The sequence below is a fragment of the Styela clava genome, chromosome 11, assembly GCF_964204865.1.
Source record: "Styela clava chromosome 11, kaStyClav1.hap1.2, whole genome shotgun sequence".
In the NCBI taxonomy this organism is placed as follows: Eukaryota; Metazoa; Chordata; class Ascidiacea; order Stolidobranchia; family Styelidae; genus Styela; species Styela clava.
In genome coordinates this window covers 577,063-595,782 of record NC_135260.1, presented here as the reverse complement: position 1 = coordinate 595,782, position 18,720 = coordinate 577,063, and the positions used below count along the sequence as shown (strand labels likewise).

The following is an 18,720-nucleotide window of genomic DNA, read 5'->3' as shown; positions in this document are numbered from 1 at the left end:
ATTTCAGTGTAAGTCGGAACATTATACTGTACGGTACATAAATTACTCTATACCTATCGTACTGTATTGTCCTTGAGCTCAAAGCACTGATTTTCTTGATCACAATGATCTGGTTTAAGGGCTTAGATATTACAGTACAGTACTATCTTTCATATTTTTATGGAGTCCGTTAGTAACCTCGAAACAGCGTAAGTCGCGACCGTCTTAACCCGAGGAATCCCTCAGTGGGCTTGCACGTAATTTACAGATTTACGGAACTATTTCGAGTTACGGAAGGGAAGTTACAAATTACGTAAAGTCGTAATTATTGGTCGAGCACTTTATCCATGTATGGTGATTGCAATTATTTTTCCCCAAATCCAAACATTAGTATTAGCTTGACTTGAGCCTTGTTCAGGGTGAAGATGTGAGAACTCCTATTAAATAAACTTTACCTTAGCAAACACTGGTTGTCCTTGCTTTGCTCCAGAGGACTGAAGGAACTTACTGATGTTGCCGACTGCTTTCGATTTAGCAGGCTGAGGCTGAGATGAGTAAGTTGGGCCTGATCCTGTGCTTGACTGGGAGCCGTAACTCGACTGCGAGGAGTGATTTGGGGGTTGGGTGTAGTTGTTGGTGCCGGGTGAATAAGGGGCTGGAGATGGGGTGCTGTTTGCTGGCCTGTAGAGATAAAGTTAAAAATTAGTACCATGTTTCCAAACTGGGTAGAATTAATTTGTATTTGCTACGGTACTACAAATATTTTTCAGCTCTTTCGTTATTATGATAAACTCATTATGAAGTACTTGAAATGTACAAAAGCGTGACTTGCACATAACTAGCTAATGATCCAGAGCAGGGGTCGGAAACCTACGGCCCGCGGGCCGGATTATAGTGCCGAAACCGGCCCGCGGGCCTTAGGTTTCCGACTCCTGCTCTGGATCACGCTTCACTAAGTTATAGTAACAAAACATCCGCTTTAACGAATATATTCTTTAGACTAAATTATATTATAACCTAACAACTATATATTTCACAATAACTCGTTTAATGAGCATATAATTAAGCAAATGGCAATAAAATGCAGAAAAGTTGATGCCAAGTGCAAAGGGTTCAATGGCGCTGAAAATATTCAAATGGCATTTTATGAGATGCAATGACGAAATAAATCTATATTCTATTCGACAGATGTATCACTGCTTGATTTTTATTATAAAAAGTATCATCCGTTCAGTTTTTCAACTTTCTAAAAATATGTGCGGCCCGCCAATGACTTGCAACCTTAATTTTGGCCCGCGAGCGACAAAAGGTTGCCGACCCCTGCATTAGAAATTGAATGTTTAAAAAGTAGCTTTCTATTCAAAGAGAGGGAGGAAAAAAGAGTTTGAAATAGGCAAAGTACAGGCCTACGGTATGCGTGAGTGTATGAGTAGAATTTTAGTGCGATCAGTGTTATGTGTGCGTAAGCCGACCCCTTACTTTGGCAACTCTTTTTTTAGTTTTAAATTCAGCTTATATGCGAGTATATACGTTTATGATATCACAAAGATTTTAGAATGTTCAGAGTAGAGAAATATTTAGTTCTGTCCATCCTTGAACATATCAATATAATCAGATATTATCATTTGCCAAGTATAATGGTAGGATGAACTTTGCCTTTGCCTTGCATTATTACAATCGGCCATGCTTGAATGATCATACCTATAATTTGAATTCTTCTTTGTAAAATATTATGAAAGGTTCAATTATTTGCGAAAATTAAATCAAAATTCCACATCTAGCATTGATATAAATTCCACCATCAATTTGTTATAAGAAGAATTATGCTAGGCCCAAGCATAATTGGTAGATAATACACGTATAAAGACACTTTTGGTCTCTTTTTGTCTAAGGACCACGCTTTAAGTTCATAAAATTTAAAATAAAATGGAATTATCCCACAAAAGCAAAATCTTTTGTCTGTTGATGATGAAAGAATGCCAAGAATTCATTATTGATTGTGATGTAATAAAGAGGTTGTTTTATGATGAAACAAATCAAAACACACAGGACAATGGGAGTGTCAAATTACTCATAATAGAGAATCAATGTGTAATCATGAGGTAATGATGGCATTCATATTGAAGTGGAAATTTTCCTTTTTTTTTGGGAGGGGGGGGGACGGGGGGTGCTTATTACTTTAGGACATATCAATGGTATTATTAAACTTTCCAAATAAGCATGAAAAAAATGTCAGTACGTCTTGGTATTTCAGTGGTAACTTTGATTATAGATGAGTCTCCTTCACTTCTGAGTGAATGTGTATGACCTCATTAAATTTTCTTGAGAAACGAAAAAGAGACTCATCTCTGGGCAAAGTTACGGGCACTCACTCAGAAGTAAAGAAGACTCATTTGTAAGCAAAGTTACGGGCACCCACTCAGAAGTAAAGAAGACTCATTTGTAAGCAAAGTTATGTGCACTCAGTCAGAAGCAAAAGAGACTCATCTCTAAGCAAAGTTATGGGCACTCACTCAGAAGTAAAATAGACTCATCTCTGAGCAAAAGTTACGGGCACTCACTTACAAGTAGGGCAGAGTCATTGAGCAAAGATATGGGCACTCAGTCAGAGCCTGTAAACCATTACTAGCTTGTGACTTGTGTAAAGTTCCATAATAAGCAAAGAGATGAGTGCATTGATGAAGGCTGATAATCACAAAGTCAAACTTACCTGCTGGTATACTTCTGACTTGGATCATAAACCTTGATTCCGGTTGGTCGTAACGCAGCGTCCTGCATGGATGGGTGATGCCCATTATGCTTTTCCGTTTCCGCTTCAAGAATCATGTCACGGATCTCTTCCGTTACGATAAGTTTCTGTTTTTCGTCCTCGGGGACGTGAGATGCTTCTGTGTTGAAGAAAAAAGTTAAATCAATTGTGGGTAAGGTTTTGAACCAGGGGCCAAAAATTTTGCCCCCCTAAACTGGCAGGCCATGTAAGTGTAACGTAAAAATTCACAGCGTTACAAAAGCAAAAGTATAAAACCCTCGCGCCAGAACTAAGTTTGATTGCAATCTCAACAAACTCCTTCGGTCATTTTAGCTCAAATATCAAAATTTTGTTTTAGTTTGGTTGTGCAGCATCAGGCGGGCCAGATTAAATTACCCAACGGGCTTTATTTGGCCCACGGGTGGTAGTTTGCCCGTGTCAGAGTAAAATAGTGGTGAATAAGCATTCCTGAAATGACACATTTGCATAAAAGTGTTCTTTAATAAGTTCCAAATGACTTGGGTCCTGTTTTTTCAATCTATCGTGTTTTTGAGGGGTTCTAGGAAAATTCGCCGCATAAAAAATCGCGGCAAGATTGCTGTAAAATAAGTATTTGTGATAAAAACAGTTAGGAATTTTCAAGTACCTTTTTATTTAAAAAAGATTAATTATTCAAGAGCATACCCTTATAAACATAACTGTTTTAATCACAAATGCTTGTTTTACAGCAAAATGGTCTTGCGACGATTTCACACGCCACAAATTTCCCGGACACGTTTTTTGAGCAATGTTTTATTGCTTCATATCCATTACAAAATCTCACCATAGCTCCCACTGCTCATTGCTAAAGCCTTCATGGATGGGGACTGCAGGGTAGACTGATGTGCAGTGGGCTGCCATTCAGAGTCTTGACTCTCCTCGTATAGTCTTCGGTATGAATCTCTTGAATCTACGGGCCGGTATTCAATATCTGGAGTAGCACTATAAAAAAATGTATTTTTTTTAGATATTTCCACTCCAAATAAGGCTCTGTACGAGTCGTGCCTCCCTTTTGTACAGTTCAAGCAATTTTATAATGATTGTGTGTAAGTCTTATTAACTAACTAAAAAAATATTAGTAATACTATAGAAAAAACAAAGAAAAATCCCCCCCCCCTTCCCCCCAAAAAAAACTACAAAATTCCCCCCTGGGTTGGAAAATGTGTGTAAATCAATAATAAAACTCACTTTTTATCTTCAAAGCTCGGTTGTTTGTTGTGCGGTGAAGAGTACGTTGGGGAACGTGGGGTCGACATTTTAGAAGGTGATTTAGGGGTCAAAGAAACGTTGTATGATGAGTTGTACGTCGGCTTGTTGTTGGCTGAAAATATAATGAAGAAAAATTTAAGATGATTTCATGTCTTCGCGTCTTAACTGTTTATGAATGACATGTAAAACGCAAATTTTTTCTTCTTCTAAAGATTACCCATATTCACTCCAAAAAAGCTGCAGTCCAAGCAGTCAATTGTGTATAACAGTGGTTCCCAACTATTTATGACTATTGGGCAGGAGGGTTTGGGCACTCATGGCCCTGTGCTTATCATTTCAGTTGTATTCATAATTCTGTTTTGATCGGAAGATTTCAAATCCCATTATGTTCAAATAATTCATGCACAAAAAATCAAAAGTCTAAAAATGGACAACAGATATATAGTACTTTGTATGAAATTGGTGTACTTCTTGCAACCCCTAAAATCCGTTGCGTGACCCCGTTCATAAACCCCAGTTTGACGAACCCTTGAAGCAGGGGTGGGGGGCAAGGTTTTTAAACCCAGGGATAAAAATTTTGTGAGTGTGATTGACATAAAGAGTTACATTTCATGAACAATATTTACAGTGTTGCAAAGAAAAGGTGCCAAAACTAAATTTAACCACGATCTCAACAAATTCCTTGAGCTATTTTCAGCAAAAACATCAAAATTTGATTTCAGTTATGTTGTGACAGCAGCAGGCAGGCCAGATTGAATTACCCAATGGGCCGGATTTGGCCCACAGGCCGTGGTTTGCTCATGTCTGGTCTGAGCAGTTGCAAACAAACACTGAAACACTTTATTAAAAACGTACCTGCTGAATATCCTTTATTGGAAGAGTAATTACTTGTAGCTGAGTAACTTTTATTTGCAGTGGGAGAAGTAGCGTTGTATGTCTGTTGCGGTGCTGACGGGGGAGAATAAGAGGAACTTAAAGATGCTGTTTGTGCTTCTGTAGGCTTAGATACAGATACAGGTGCACTGTTAAAAATAAAAGATGATTTTATGTAGTGCTTCACTCTTTACAAGGCACTGTGCAAATAGTCGATGAGCTACGGTTTTTGGGTGAACTAGTTTGCCATGGCTTATTTTACACCCTGGGTTATGTGGTGAAACTGGTATAAATAATATTTTTCACAAATGACAGTGGTTCCCAATGGGTGCGCTGCGATACACTAAGGCGGCATAACGTGTTGCAAAGAGCATCGCAAAAATTAACAGAATTGTAGGAACAAGACTATAAATATGATTGAATATTCTACATATTGTATTTATTATAAATGATTGCCGATCGCTGCCCTGTCTAAACTGATAAACATAATATGATAACCTTGGTTTTTTATCAAATTAAATCCTATATCGCATCAGAACTAAATTACTCTCAAGATTTTGCAAATATCACATTTATGTAATTCTCATATCTGTACAACCAAAACTAAAAATAGACACGAAGGCTTAATATAAGAATAACTTAATATTATAAAGAAACTTAAACTTAATAAACACTTAATATAAAACTGAAACAGTGTTATGTTCTGCTACAAAAATCTCTCGCTTTGTAAAAATCCAGATCTCTTCATCACTAATTAATTAATAACTCGCTAATTATATGACAAAATTCATCCAAAATTTGGAGCAGATTCAACCACGCCTTCGTGAGATATCGCGTGCATCTAACAGACATACAGACAGACAGACAAATACCTATCAACATACATACCGATTAAAATCGATAAGTAACAAGCACTCAATATCATTCCTAGCAACACCGTCAATACAACACTAGCAATGATTATGAATTCAGCAGGAAATAAAAGTCTCATTGATTTGTCATTTTTGTCAGTACAATGATAAATTGGCTAATCCAATGTTTCCCAACACATGAATTGCCCAGGAAGAAATTTTGTAGTTTTGGGGGGATTTTGCTTTGTATTAACTGTTTCACTAATATTCTCTAGTACTATTTTTTTTGTTTATTCTTTAGTTCTATACTATTACAATAATTTTGTGTCTATTTTGCACACAAATTAAACTACCGGTACTTAAATTGTACAAAAGCTCGACTTGCTCATAACACCAGCGAGGATCCATTAAAGATTGGATTAATAAAGTATATTTAAGCATAGTGTGAGAGGAAAAAAGTTATAAAAGAGGATAAGGAAGGAATTTAGGATAGGATTTACATATTTATCCCGGGGGAGAGAAAAAGCGACGAAACGGCTTAAGCATATGGCGAACCATGGCCTCTCGTCCGGTTATCATTCCATGCCGAGTATGGAAAAAATTAGTTACTGTATTTGTTTTCGAAAGCATGGACTTATTAACGAAAAACGTTGGGAACTACATTGCTAAATGATACATTATTGGGCATAAGTTTTTCAAATCGACACACTGTCCTGTCTGTTAAGGTTAGGAGGTTACAGCCCCCTTCTTTGCACTTATCCAAACCAAATGTGAGAAACAATAAACAGAACAGCCAAATACTAGCAATGATTATGAATGCAACAGGAAATGAATGTCTCATTGATATGTCATGCTCACCAGTTCAATGATAAATGGGAAAGATTGAGAGATTTTTATTATGCTTCGTCAATCTCATCTCATTAGTATTTCTTTTACAATATTTCAGGAAAAATAACTCTTGAATACAATTTAGAGCAGTGGTTTCTAAAGTTGATTGCCCGCGGTATAATTGAATTATCATGACTATACACATGCTCAAATTGTGATAATGACGTGACAATTAGCGATATCTAGATCGCAAAAACATAAAAGTTTAAACTATTTCACTCAAATTCGGCGAGTCATATCAAATCGTTATGCGTGCTGTAATCGGCCCACGGGCCGAGTTTGAAAACCAATGATTTAGAAGATATTCAATAATTGATATTTGGAAGTATGATTTCAGAATGTGACAAAAAGAAAAAATTGTTTGATTCTGTCATTGCATTTTTGGGAATTGCCTTTTCGACATGTGGTCTTTAGACAGTTAAAATTGGACTTGCAAATTGGAATCAGGGCGAGGAAAGCCAACAAGACATCTAAATACATGGCAAACAACATCATCTAGTCTGAGGCTGGCCTATGTTGGCTATAGAAATACGTAACCAGTTTTTTCAGATCCATGGACTTGATGGTAGAGGAAGCCGCCCTATACATTCAGGTCAGGTTTTGCCCAGCTTCTAACTTATCCTGACATAACTAAAATAAACATAACAACAGATGAGAATATTAACGATGTGCCATGTTTACCAGTTCAATAATGTAAGGGAAAGATTGAACCAAGGAGTTGGGATTTACTATTATGATTGATCATTTTCAATTAGACGACTGGCGAGCCGTCTGCACGTGCTGCTGCAGCTCTAATTAGCCTTCCAGGTCCACATCCTCCGCTGGACTCCTCTCATGGGGTGGTTAGTGCCACCAATGTTATATTATTGCTTCCTCTGCCATCAAGTTCATCTGACACAAATAACTGTTCCAATTTCCAATACCGAACCTTATTTCATTATATAGGTACAATTTTACTATTGCTCCATCACTGGTTTCTGAACTGTTTTATTTTGTCTATCTCAGATGAGTTAATGAACTATAAATTAGATGAACAGAGAAATGTGGCCCATTAAACAGTACTCATGTAGTATGTGAACCAAGATGGCGGACACCATAACGTAGTATGTGTACCAGGATTAGGCCATAATTCCAGGTACAAATACTATGTTAGTCCCTGAACTCGTAATAGAACTGAAATAAAAAAAAATTGGAATAAAATTATGTCCTAACCCTAACCTGGTACACATACTATGTTCCGGTGTCCGCCATCTTGGTTCACATACTATGGGAGTGCTCATTAAACTAATCTGACTATATGGATACTATACTGTTCATAAAGTTTTAAAGTGTTAGAGTCCAGTGGTTCTCAACCTTTTATGACTCGTGGCCCCCTTTCGGAGGCTTTTAGCACTCATGGCCCCCACTTTAATATTCCAGAGGTATTTATAGTGTTATTTTCATTGCTAGATTCCGAATCCCATTATGTTAAAACAATTTGCACAAAAGAAAGCGAAAACACCCTGCGAAATAACCTTGTTGAGCAGCAAACTAGGAAAAACTGTGAGATTTCTTTTAAAGTGAAAAGTAAAATCAGATTTCAGCCCATCCTTGTGGCACCCCTCCAACTCCTCTGTGGCCCCCTTAGAGGAGCGAGGGCCCCCGGTTTAGAACCGCTGTGTTAGACTATTTCACTCCAGTTCGCAAGGCCGCATGAAATCGGTACAGCCCGCGGTTCGTAAACCATTGATCTATATAATAATGAGATAAGGCTAAGTTAAGTTAAAAAGAGAAATATCTCAAACGAATTAGAAATCGATTCTATTTTCACATCCTCAACAATTCATCTGTTCAGTATAAGTTGGATAAAACTATTAAACAATAAAAGATAAGCAGAGAAACATGACTAATTACTACCCTGTTATTCCCATACAAAGTTAGTAAGAAATGAGGGATAGATAGCAACACACGCTGTTCTAACCCAACACTTTCAATTGACTGACATTCTAAATCATAATAACATGTGGCAAATCTTACACTGAAGTTCTATAGAGAAAAAGTAGGTATATAAGTGTTCCCTTAGTTTAAATGAAGCAAAAATCAAATAAAAAGTACTCTTTAGAGAAAAGGCGGAACTTTATGACCTAAATTAATACATAAATCAATACTAACATCTAAGTGTGATTCTGCCAATGCAATTAATTCCTACAACGCAAATATTTATTTTTTTAAGGGAACACTATTTAGTAAATCCCACATCATGTTCGCCACTGTTCACCAACATTTCTAAAAACCGCTCATCTGAGACGCCCAAGGGCTATTCAATTTTTATTTATTTACAGGTCTAGCCGTCACAACTCCTTATTAGGAGGACAATATATTTGAACTGGAATAACCTCGTACCTTGATATAATTTATACTTGAACATACATGAACAAGAGATAAACCGAGTATAAAATGACGAGCTAGGAAAAACTCAAAATAAATTTTCATTGAATGTTTTCAGAAAATTTATGTAATATCAAAATTGAATAATTTACTAACAAACTCCTCATTCTTAAGTTATGCAGAAAACTGATTTTTGATTTTTTTTGCTGTATTACTAGAAAACTCCGCGTTCTCAAGTTGTTTCACAGGATGATTTCAATTTGTTTAGCATGAATTGTTTGAACATAATAGGATTCGGAATCTATCAATCAAAATAACACTATAAATACCACTGGAATAACAAACAGGGGGGCTGTGAGTGCCAAAAGCCTCCGGAAAGGGGGCCACAGGATATACATGGTTGAAAACCTTTGCTATATATCATGGTGGAAGAGATTAGATAATTTCCCATTTCTGGAATAATATTTCTGAATTGGAAATATATTTCAAATCGGCTCATAATAGTGCATAAGTTCAGCATAAAATGCAGAAATAATAAATAAAATAGTATTTGCTATTATGAATACATCCTGGAATAATATTCCAAAATGTGGTATTTTGATAGTAAAGTAGGACAACCCTCTCAGGCATAATTATCCCCAAAGGATTCAAACCAGTGTGATGGCAAGTGAGTTAATAACATGTAGCACTATGTGACAAGTGAGGAGCCACACACATTTAAACATTTTTAATGATAATTTTTCCAAGAAGTGTTAACATAAATAAAGCCATAATTTTGTAATAACATATGCGTAGGAAGCATCATGTCATGATTTATAATTAGCCATAAGCATAGTTTTGTATATATGATAACTATACACAGGATATCCTGTCGGTAACGCATTGCATGGAACTTTAAAATTTAGATATAAGCGATTTTAAATAGGATTCGTATTAAATCAAGGAAGAATAAGATGATAATACATAAACAGTTTTTCTCAAACTGTGTTCTGCGGGACACTGCTCTTTCATGCAAGACTGGGATCAAAATTGCGACCAAATTGGTCGCCATGGCTATCTGGTCGCATTTCGACGCCTCTGGGCCGTGGATTTGTCTCCCAGATGGGGACAAACAGGCCTTGCTATTTAAACAGGCGGACAACCTCATGCCAGTCCATAAAGGGTGCCGTTTTTGTTAATCGTTCAATATCATAAACCATTTTTTTTTAATTATCAAGGTCACAACGAACTTATTAATTTTACAGTAGATTAAATTTTTTGAAAATGAACCATCAATTTTACCTCCTAATTCCTCGGTGTCCCACGAGTTAAAAAGTGTACATACGGGTATTTCAGGGCAAAAAGAGGTTGAGAAACGCTGATATCTAACCATGTTCATTTTTATATGACAAATACCGTATTTGCTCGTTTTGTAGCCCGGGCCCATATATTTTTCAACCAACTCACTAACCGGGCCCTCATTCAAACCGGCCCTTATTCAAGCACGGGCGCTTGTTATTTTCGACCGTTACAATAATTAATATATTGTTATTTCCAGTTTTCAAGTATGATTTAAACTAGAATAACGAAAATTTTGACCGCAAAAGAATAAAAGTTTTGCGACGCCCTATCAATATTGAAACGACGCACTTGGGCGCTTCTTATTTCCTATAGTTCTCTACCAATGAAAAATCAGCTTTTACATCGGGCGGGTATTCAAGCACTGGCCTTTATTTATTTTTATGTTCTGTTCAAACGGGCACTTAATCAAGATCGGGCGGTAAAACGAGCATATACGGTATATAGTCTTTTACTCCAAGCAAGACTCAGGTAGTACACATTAACAATCACATAATTTTGTAAGTGCGTCATAGGTTTTTTCCCTGATAATTTGGCAGACGAACAAAAAGTTTGGGAACCACGACCGCCCCGATAACCCATATCCAAAAATAATAAAATAAGTATTTGCAAATTATTCTAAATTAATCAGTTTAAATTACTTTATATACCAGTGGTCCCATATTCCACCCTGCACCTATTTTTGAAACTTTTTATTCCTCCCGCACTTTGCATGAAAACTGCTTTATTTATTACTTATCGATTTTAATTGGTAAGTATGTTGATAGGTATTTGTCTGTCTGTTTGTTTGTCTGTTAGATGCACGCGATATCTCACGAAAGCGAGACTGAATCTGCTCCAGATTTTGCATGTGCATTCATCACATGTCGGACCAGAAGCCTATTGATTTTGGATGAATTATGTAGTATATTAGCCAGTTATTATTTAATTAGTGATGGGCACAAGGTGTCACTATGGAGTAAGAGCGCTGTTTTGGGGGATCCCCTAACTTTCGATCGATAAGTCTTCGGTCTCTGACCGATATTTAATCTTTAATAGATCCTTAGCTTGTGTTATGTACAAATTTGCATTTGTACAGTTTAGATAGTTAATTATGTGTGTTAAATAGAAGTATGTGTACCGATATGGAAGTAACTAATTCTGTTCGCCTACCTCACATCAAGTTGTGTAAAGGGACTAAAACCTATGGGCAGAGGGATATTCACTTGGCTAACACAGACAGTCCCCAAACTCGTAATAGAACTAAAATTAGACAAATCGGAATAAAATTGAGGTCTAACCCTAACCTGGTACACACATTGAGGAAGTACTCAAAATTTCATACAAGAAGGCATTTCTCTCCGATAGGGAAACGTTGTGCTAGGCTATTCCCGAAATGAAAATTGATTTTTTTTTGTTGAAAATATATTTTTCTGACATCACAGGTTACAATTATCATTAATCTTTTATTATCCGCAGAATTTCAAAACGTGATCTTTGTATGTAACGAGTCACTTCCTATATTCTGTCAGCAATTATGATGTCATAGACAATGCATTGTGTATGCAATAATATAGAAGTCTATACTGAATTGATTGATTTATTATAAACATGTTGTGTCATTCGTGGGCCGTAGATAACTGATGTCATGAGGTTAATTCATATATGGACCAGGTGTGATAGGTACCTAAAACATAGTAACTTCCTACTCTCCTATAAAAATACCTACTTTTCCTATTAACATATTTCTGTGGGTTATTTTATTTGCCTAACCGTCAAAGACATAAAACACAGTCAAGTTACTTTGAATTAATGCAATCATCGCAGATTTTGGGGCGCTCCCGAAGTATGCGAACCAAGATGGCGGATATCGGAACGTAACATGGGTAACAGGTTAGGGTTAGGCCATAATTTCTTTCCAATTTTCCTTATTTTAGTCCTATTATCAGTTCGAAGACTAGCCAAGAGCCTCCCGTAGTATTTATACCTAAAATTATGGCCTAACCCTAACCTAGTACACATATTACATTCCGATGTCCGCCATCTTGGTTCGCATACTTCGGGAGCCCCGATTTTAGGAATGAAACCTTCTTTAAAGGTATTCCTGGTGTATGTCACCTCTCACTATAGATCAGTTCCCAAAGTTGATTAACCGCTGGCCCAAATTAGGAGCTGAAGGATGGTCGCGAGCAATGTTCCCTCTAATTTTTTATAGTATGTGTGCGCAGAAATTTTGGTGTGTGCAGACTTTTTTGGAAATGACTAATATTTGTGCAAAAACTAATGAAGAAATTTTGGCGTTCTAACCAGGTAATAAGTGGGCCAACAACAAACTTTCTCAACCTGCCAACCGAGCACATTGTTACATTACATCGAAATACGTCTGTGCGCAGTAAATCTATGCGTGTGCGCAGCCTCTGAAAGCTGTGTGCGCGTGCACACACGCACACCTTAGAGGGACACTGGTCGCGATCCAGGAGAGAGATGCGCCCACGATGGGTCAACACTAGTACCGGTATGTATAATAAAGATACTGAATTGTTGAGATACCGAACTGAATTATTCCGAATATACACGAGCTCAAATTGTGATGATGATGTAACAAAGAGTGTTAAACTATGTCACTTAAGTTCGCAGGACATATTAAATTGTTATGACCAATCACAGGCCGCGGTTTGGGAACCAATGCTCTAGATAAATATGGAAATACTTATTTAAATCCAACAAAAATTTCAAATTTTATTGGAATGTAACAAAATACCGTGGTATTGATATTTGATACGTTAATCATATTATTACGGCTTTAAAATATCAGGCACAGAGGAGACTACCAAATTTGGACATAAATTTTCCTTAAAATCCCATTTGGTAATGTTCAAAATAAAAAGTATATATTTTTATACAGCCCTTATCCATATTCATAATCAAAATTCATGAGCTGGTACTTCCGAAGTATGTGCCCTAGATGGCGAACACCAAAACGTAGTATGTGTACCAGGTTAGGGTCAGGCGATAATTTTAGGTACAAATACTATGTGAGTCACTTGTCTTGGCTAGTCCCCGAACTCGTAATAGAACTAAAATAAGAAAAATTGAAACAAAATTATGGCCTAACCCTAACCTGGTACACATACTATGTTCTGGTGTCCACCATCTTGGTTCACAAACTGCGAGAGCACCAAGAAAAGTCTTTTTTATCATAATAGGTTGTGTGACATTTTAATTCTCTGTAATCAAACCTGTGACAGTTTCAGTATTATGACCGAAATAGGCAGTATAAATTTATAATCAATCAATGGGAATATTTCCAAAATAAATTCCATCAAAATTCTGAAAATTGTAATCAATAAATATGTCCTATGACATCATGGAGACATGATTGTCTGGTAATAATAGCAATATAACAAGGATTACTACCATCTTAACCATGTCTGCTAAAAAATTTTGTCCGAATGAAAGATAATAATCGAATATTTGAAATAATTAACTCAATGTTTGCAATTCTTAATTTCATTAAGAAAACAGTAACCTAGAATTTATTATTTTAATTTATTATTCGTATACAGCAAACTTTTCAATTTACTCATAAGCTACTTTTTCGATGTTCTGCAAGGTGAGATAAAAAAACGCAGGTGTTCCGGAGTAAACAAAGTTTGAGAAATGCTGGTTTAGGCTATCTCAAATTCAAATTGAAAAATATTTTTAAAAACTTTTTTAATTTTTTAATTTAAAAAAAAAATGCATTTCAAGAATAACACCATGTAAGATTTACCTTTTTCAGGTAAATTTTAGTGTAAAAAAATCGAGCCGTCATAAAAATTCCAGCGATGCCGCAAACTAAAATCACAAAGCTAAAAAGCCTAGAAATTCCACTTAGTCGGCAAAAATGCATTGTTATTCGCTCAGCCGTATAATAGGAGCAAAACACAATGGAAATGTCACTGTTGGTTAGGTATTGGTCGAAATTGCGAACTAAAACAGGCAAATAATATGGTATGACCACAAAAACAGAGCCAAGGTCATTTGAAACATATTCTCAACAACCAGGGAAAATTTTGTTCGTTGTGGGGGAATTTTGTTTTGTATTTTCCAAAGTTTTTCTAAAATTCTGTAGTTATTTATTGTTACTATAATACTTCTTTATGTAAATTATAAAAATACTTAAAACTGTACAAAAGCAGGTAAAGCATCCTAGATTATCAAAACTTTTTGGTACAATCATACACAAACAGAAGTTCATAAACTTCATTTTCTGGCGCTCCAGAAGCATGTGTACCAATATGGAGGTAACTAATTTTGTTCGCCTACTTTACATCGAGTCGTGTAAAGGGAATGAAACCTATGGGCAGGGGGTATATTCACTTGGCAAACACACACAGTTCCAAACTCGTAATACAACTAAAATATAGAAAATCGAAATAAAATTATGGCCTAACCCTAACCTGGTACACATACCACGTTCCGGTGTTTGCCATCTTGGTTCACATACTTCGGGAGCACCATTTTATTTGCCATATTATCAAGCCCTGTTGGAATTTTCCTAGTGCTTGCAAAAGTTACATGACAAATTATCGATCTGGGTATCTCAGACAATTTGTCGTCAAGTATTTTCTTTATCAAAAGACTTTGTTGTTTTCTTGTTAACTTCCTCGACAACCCACTTCACAGGTCAACGACTAACTTAACAACAGGATTAAACCATGATTGGCTTGTTTTGTTGTGAAAAATGTGGGATTAAAGTTTGTGAACCAGATTTTTTCTACAAAGTTTTATAAGCTTTCACACTCACAGGGCTCTGTATAATTAGCCACTGCGTAGCCCAGAATTTTTCAAAAAAAGGGGGGGGGGTTCTGAAAATTTTTTTAATTGCCAAGATCAAATGTATCAAATAGTAAGTCTGGCCGAAGATCATAAGTTTACAAGGTCTTAAAAAATTGCTATGTTAGATACAAAACAATGCTTCTTTTGACATCTCATAGTTATCAGCTAATCAAGATTATTATGGTTCTATAGTTCTTTTCATATATTTTAAAAACAATAAAAGTCATTTTATAAAATGAAACTTTAAAAGTGGGGCTAATGATCCAAAATAAAGAATTAGATGCGGTTTGATTCAAATACCCGAAAGGTTCGGATTTGGCCTGCGGCCCGCCTGTTGAGTTGCCATGCTATATAACACTGTCAGAAGTTGAATGAAACATTGAAAATAATTTACATAATTCTAGAAAACCAAATTATCCTGATATGGCCATGGGCATTACTAATAGTAAGCCACACTCGACATAGTTTCACTGTTAGTCTGCAGGGTTAATGAATCATAATGGTCATACTATGACATCATATTTGTCATAAAAGATATCCTTAAATTGTCATCCAATATGTCTATTTTAAGAATAGTTGGTATTCTAGAATAATGATATGTAATTAATTTACCGGTAGTCCAGAGACACCCTAAACCTAACGTGGGCAAATTACGGCCATTGGGCCAAATCCGGCACGTTGGGCACTTCAACTAGCCATCCTGATACTGTCACAACTAAACAAAAACAAATATCTATGTTTTAGCTAAAAAATAGCTCAAGAAATTTGTTGAGATTACGATTAAATTCAGTTTTGGCACGAGGCTTATTGCTTTCCACTTTCACTTTCATGGCACTGTAAATGCTGTTAAAAAATATGTAAATTTTTGCGTCACACTTACATGTCCCGCCAGTCTGGGCGCCGTGGGCAGGCAAACTTTTTGGCCCCTGGTTCAAAAACCTTGCCCACACCTGCCCTAAAGGGTTACTCACTGAGGATGTTTATCACAAGGGGATTTATGGTAAAACGACAGAAACTTACTTGACAGCAAAATTTAGATTTTAAATTTCCACGATTTGGATGATATTCGAATGAGCGTTATAAGAAAATATAGTTTTTAGAAACGATCACCAAAAAATTCAAATTTCCACGATTTTGATGGTAAAACTACATAATTAGTTTTTTTATATTTCTTAACAAAAAATATGAAAAAACAAACCAGCTAAGCCATAAAAAATGTCAAAATTATTTAAATTCACTGTATTATTATCATATAAATGCATGTTGCCACAGTAATACCAAAGTTGCTTAGGCCGCATTTTTCAGAAATTTTTTGATTTTTGTAATTATGGACCAGGGGTCATATTTTGGTCTGGTTTTCAATGCTGTACCTCAGTGGTTCCTAACCTCGAATATTTGAAGAGCTCAATTGTGTGTTGCATTTTTAAAAAAAGGTTGGGAAACCACTGCTTTACCTGTTTTGGTTTAGGTAGTGCCATATGTCTATTCATTATTAGGTTTCGTTGCACAGATCTAGGAATGACAAAATGTGATTTCCTCAAACCTTAATAATTATAAAATATGTTTTACTATCAAGATATGTGCTGCTGTGAATTATATTTAACATTTACAGATAACAAATATAAAATAGGGAGATCCCCCTCCCATTTACAGATATGAAGTTTACAAAAATGCCTCTTTTTTGAAATTTTAAAATGTAACACAATATAATTTGGTTCTAATGCATAACATGTCACCCTGATCATGAAATATGTCAAAATAACGTAAAAGAAAGATAAGCAGAGACCCTCAGGCATTTCAAAAGAATTTATGTTTCGTGTTTTTGTAGATAGGAATCACAGACGCTTTATGTCAATGGACATCTTGTTCTGCTTGAAATTACATGAAATATTGCATTCCAACCCAGGGGGTGGGCGAATGTTTCAACATATTGTGGAGGGAGGGGGGAATAAAATTTAATATATTTTCGAGGCTTTGATGTTTCACAAAAATCCTAGATCTAGATACCGAAAGACTTATCAAGATCTCCAGAAGAACAAATTTTATAGAATTAAATGTATGGAATACACAAGTCCAACGCTTCAGCCACAATTTTTTTTATCTTTCTCAATTATGTTTGTACAGTGTGTACTTTCGGCAAGTGAAAAAATGAACCACTGACTGAACATCCTAGTGCTCTCACACGGAGACAACTTAACCAAAAGACTTCAAGAGGACAAAAAAACTAGTTGGATGGAATCAAATAACTAGAACTTACTTTGATATTTCCAAAGTCAACGTAGCTTTGGCAGCTTTAATTTTATTCTGAGCCTCGAGATGCGCAAGATTTGTCACATCTTCTCCGTTCACAGTTATAATGTGATGGCCTTCAACTACTCCAGCCCGATCTGCCTTGCTCCCAGCTGTTACCTGAAAATAAAGAAGGTTCAGTATTGTTTATAATAACTGTGATTTTATAAGAACTTTTGCCAAGAAATGAAAGTTATGGTTGATTACTGGAATACTAATGTCAATGGCTACGAGGGAATGTTCATAAAATTTCAAATTAAAAAGATTGTGGTCAAATTTGTGACTTCTTTATATCCTTTAATATCAGTGGCTGCATGTATAAGGCCATGTTCAGAGCGAAGTGGCTGCTTGTACATGTCTTTTTTAAAGAAAAGTGAATGAATATGCGCCAAATAATAAAAAATATATAATCACACAAAAATATTTGGGCAATAAAAGCAGATACTAGCATACCTTAGCTAATCTGTCAAAGTATTTCAACGGTCTACTGCACAGGCATATGTTACGGCACAATTTATAACAATTACAGGGTTAACGAAGCTTAAAGATTCTGTCGAAAAAGTACTTTAATCCTATTTTAAGACATTGGTCTTAAATTTGCAACTGAAGTAGAGCTATGAAAGCTTTTCAATGTTAACTATGTTAACACTTAAATAGTTTTTTTTAAAAATCATGTTTTTATATTCGATAACACTCATTGACTAATGCATAACCCTAGCCAAAAAATGATTGAATAAACAAATTACTTGGTAAGAGAGGGATAAAGAGTTCTAACATATGCGACGGGTGGAATTTCACCAAAAAGACCAGTTTATATCAATCTGCTGATTTAAATCTAATCTTATCTAATCTGCTACCGGATTATTGATAAAGTCTCATATTAAAGCAGATTATCTGTTAATACCACTGGAGATTTGTCAATGCTACAAAAACCATTCGATTTCGTTGAAGGTGCCAAAACTAAATTTTTAAAAGTCTCAATTGTTCATTGCTGAACATGTATGGCCTTATTCAGAAATATTCAATATTCTATTTTCAGAAAATACATTTACTCCTTCAGTATCTGAACCGAGATGACGGACACCGGAACGTAGTATGTGTACCAGGTTAGGGTTAGGCCATAATTTCAAGTACAAATACTACGAGAGTCACTTGGGTAGTCGAAAATGAAGAAAATTGCAATAAAATCATGGCCAAACCCTAACCTGCTACACATACTAGGTTCCGGTATCCGCCATCTTTGTACTCATAATATGACAGGAGTAGCAAAATAAAAATATTATTCTAGAACAGTTGTTGCCAATCTTTTGAAGGAGAGGAATCACATTGAAACATATT

The 18,720-nt window shown here is 35.8% G+C and overlaps 1 protein-coding gene across 2 annotated transcripts in view; it reads right to left on the bottom strand.

Annotated features, from left to right (window-relative positions):
- LOC120347274 (uncharacterized) overlaps positions 1 to 18,720 on the bottom strand; it is a 30,041-nt gene that overhangs the window by 7,310 nt on the left and 4,011 nt on the right. For both annotated transcript variants that reach the window (XM_039417176.2, XM_078117591.1), the window contains exons 2-7: positions 17,351 to 17,502; positions 4,832 to 4,998; positions 3,956 to 4,088; positions 3,552 to 3,709; positions 2,690 to 2,867; positions 435 to 660 (exon numbers count right to left, since the gene is read on the bottom strand). In XM_039417176.2, the coding sequence (XP_039273110.2) occupies positions 435 to 660; positions 2,690 to 2,867; positions 3,552 to 3,709; positions 3,956 to 4,088; positions 4,832 to 4,998; positions 17,351 to 17,502 (1,014 nt within the window). The remainder of the gene's footprint in view (positions 1 to 434; positions 661 to 2,689; positions 2,868 to 3,551; positions 3,710 to 3,955; positions 4,089 to 4,831; positions 4,999 to 17,350; positions 17,503 to 18,720) is intronic.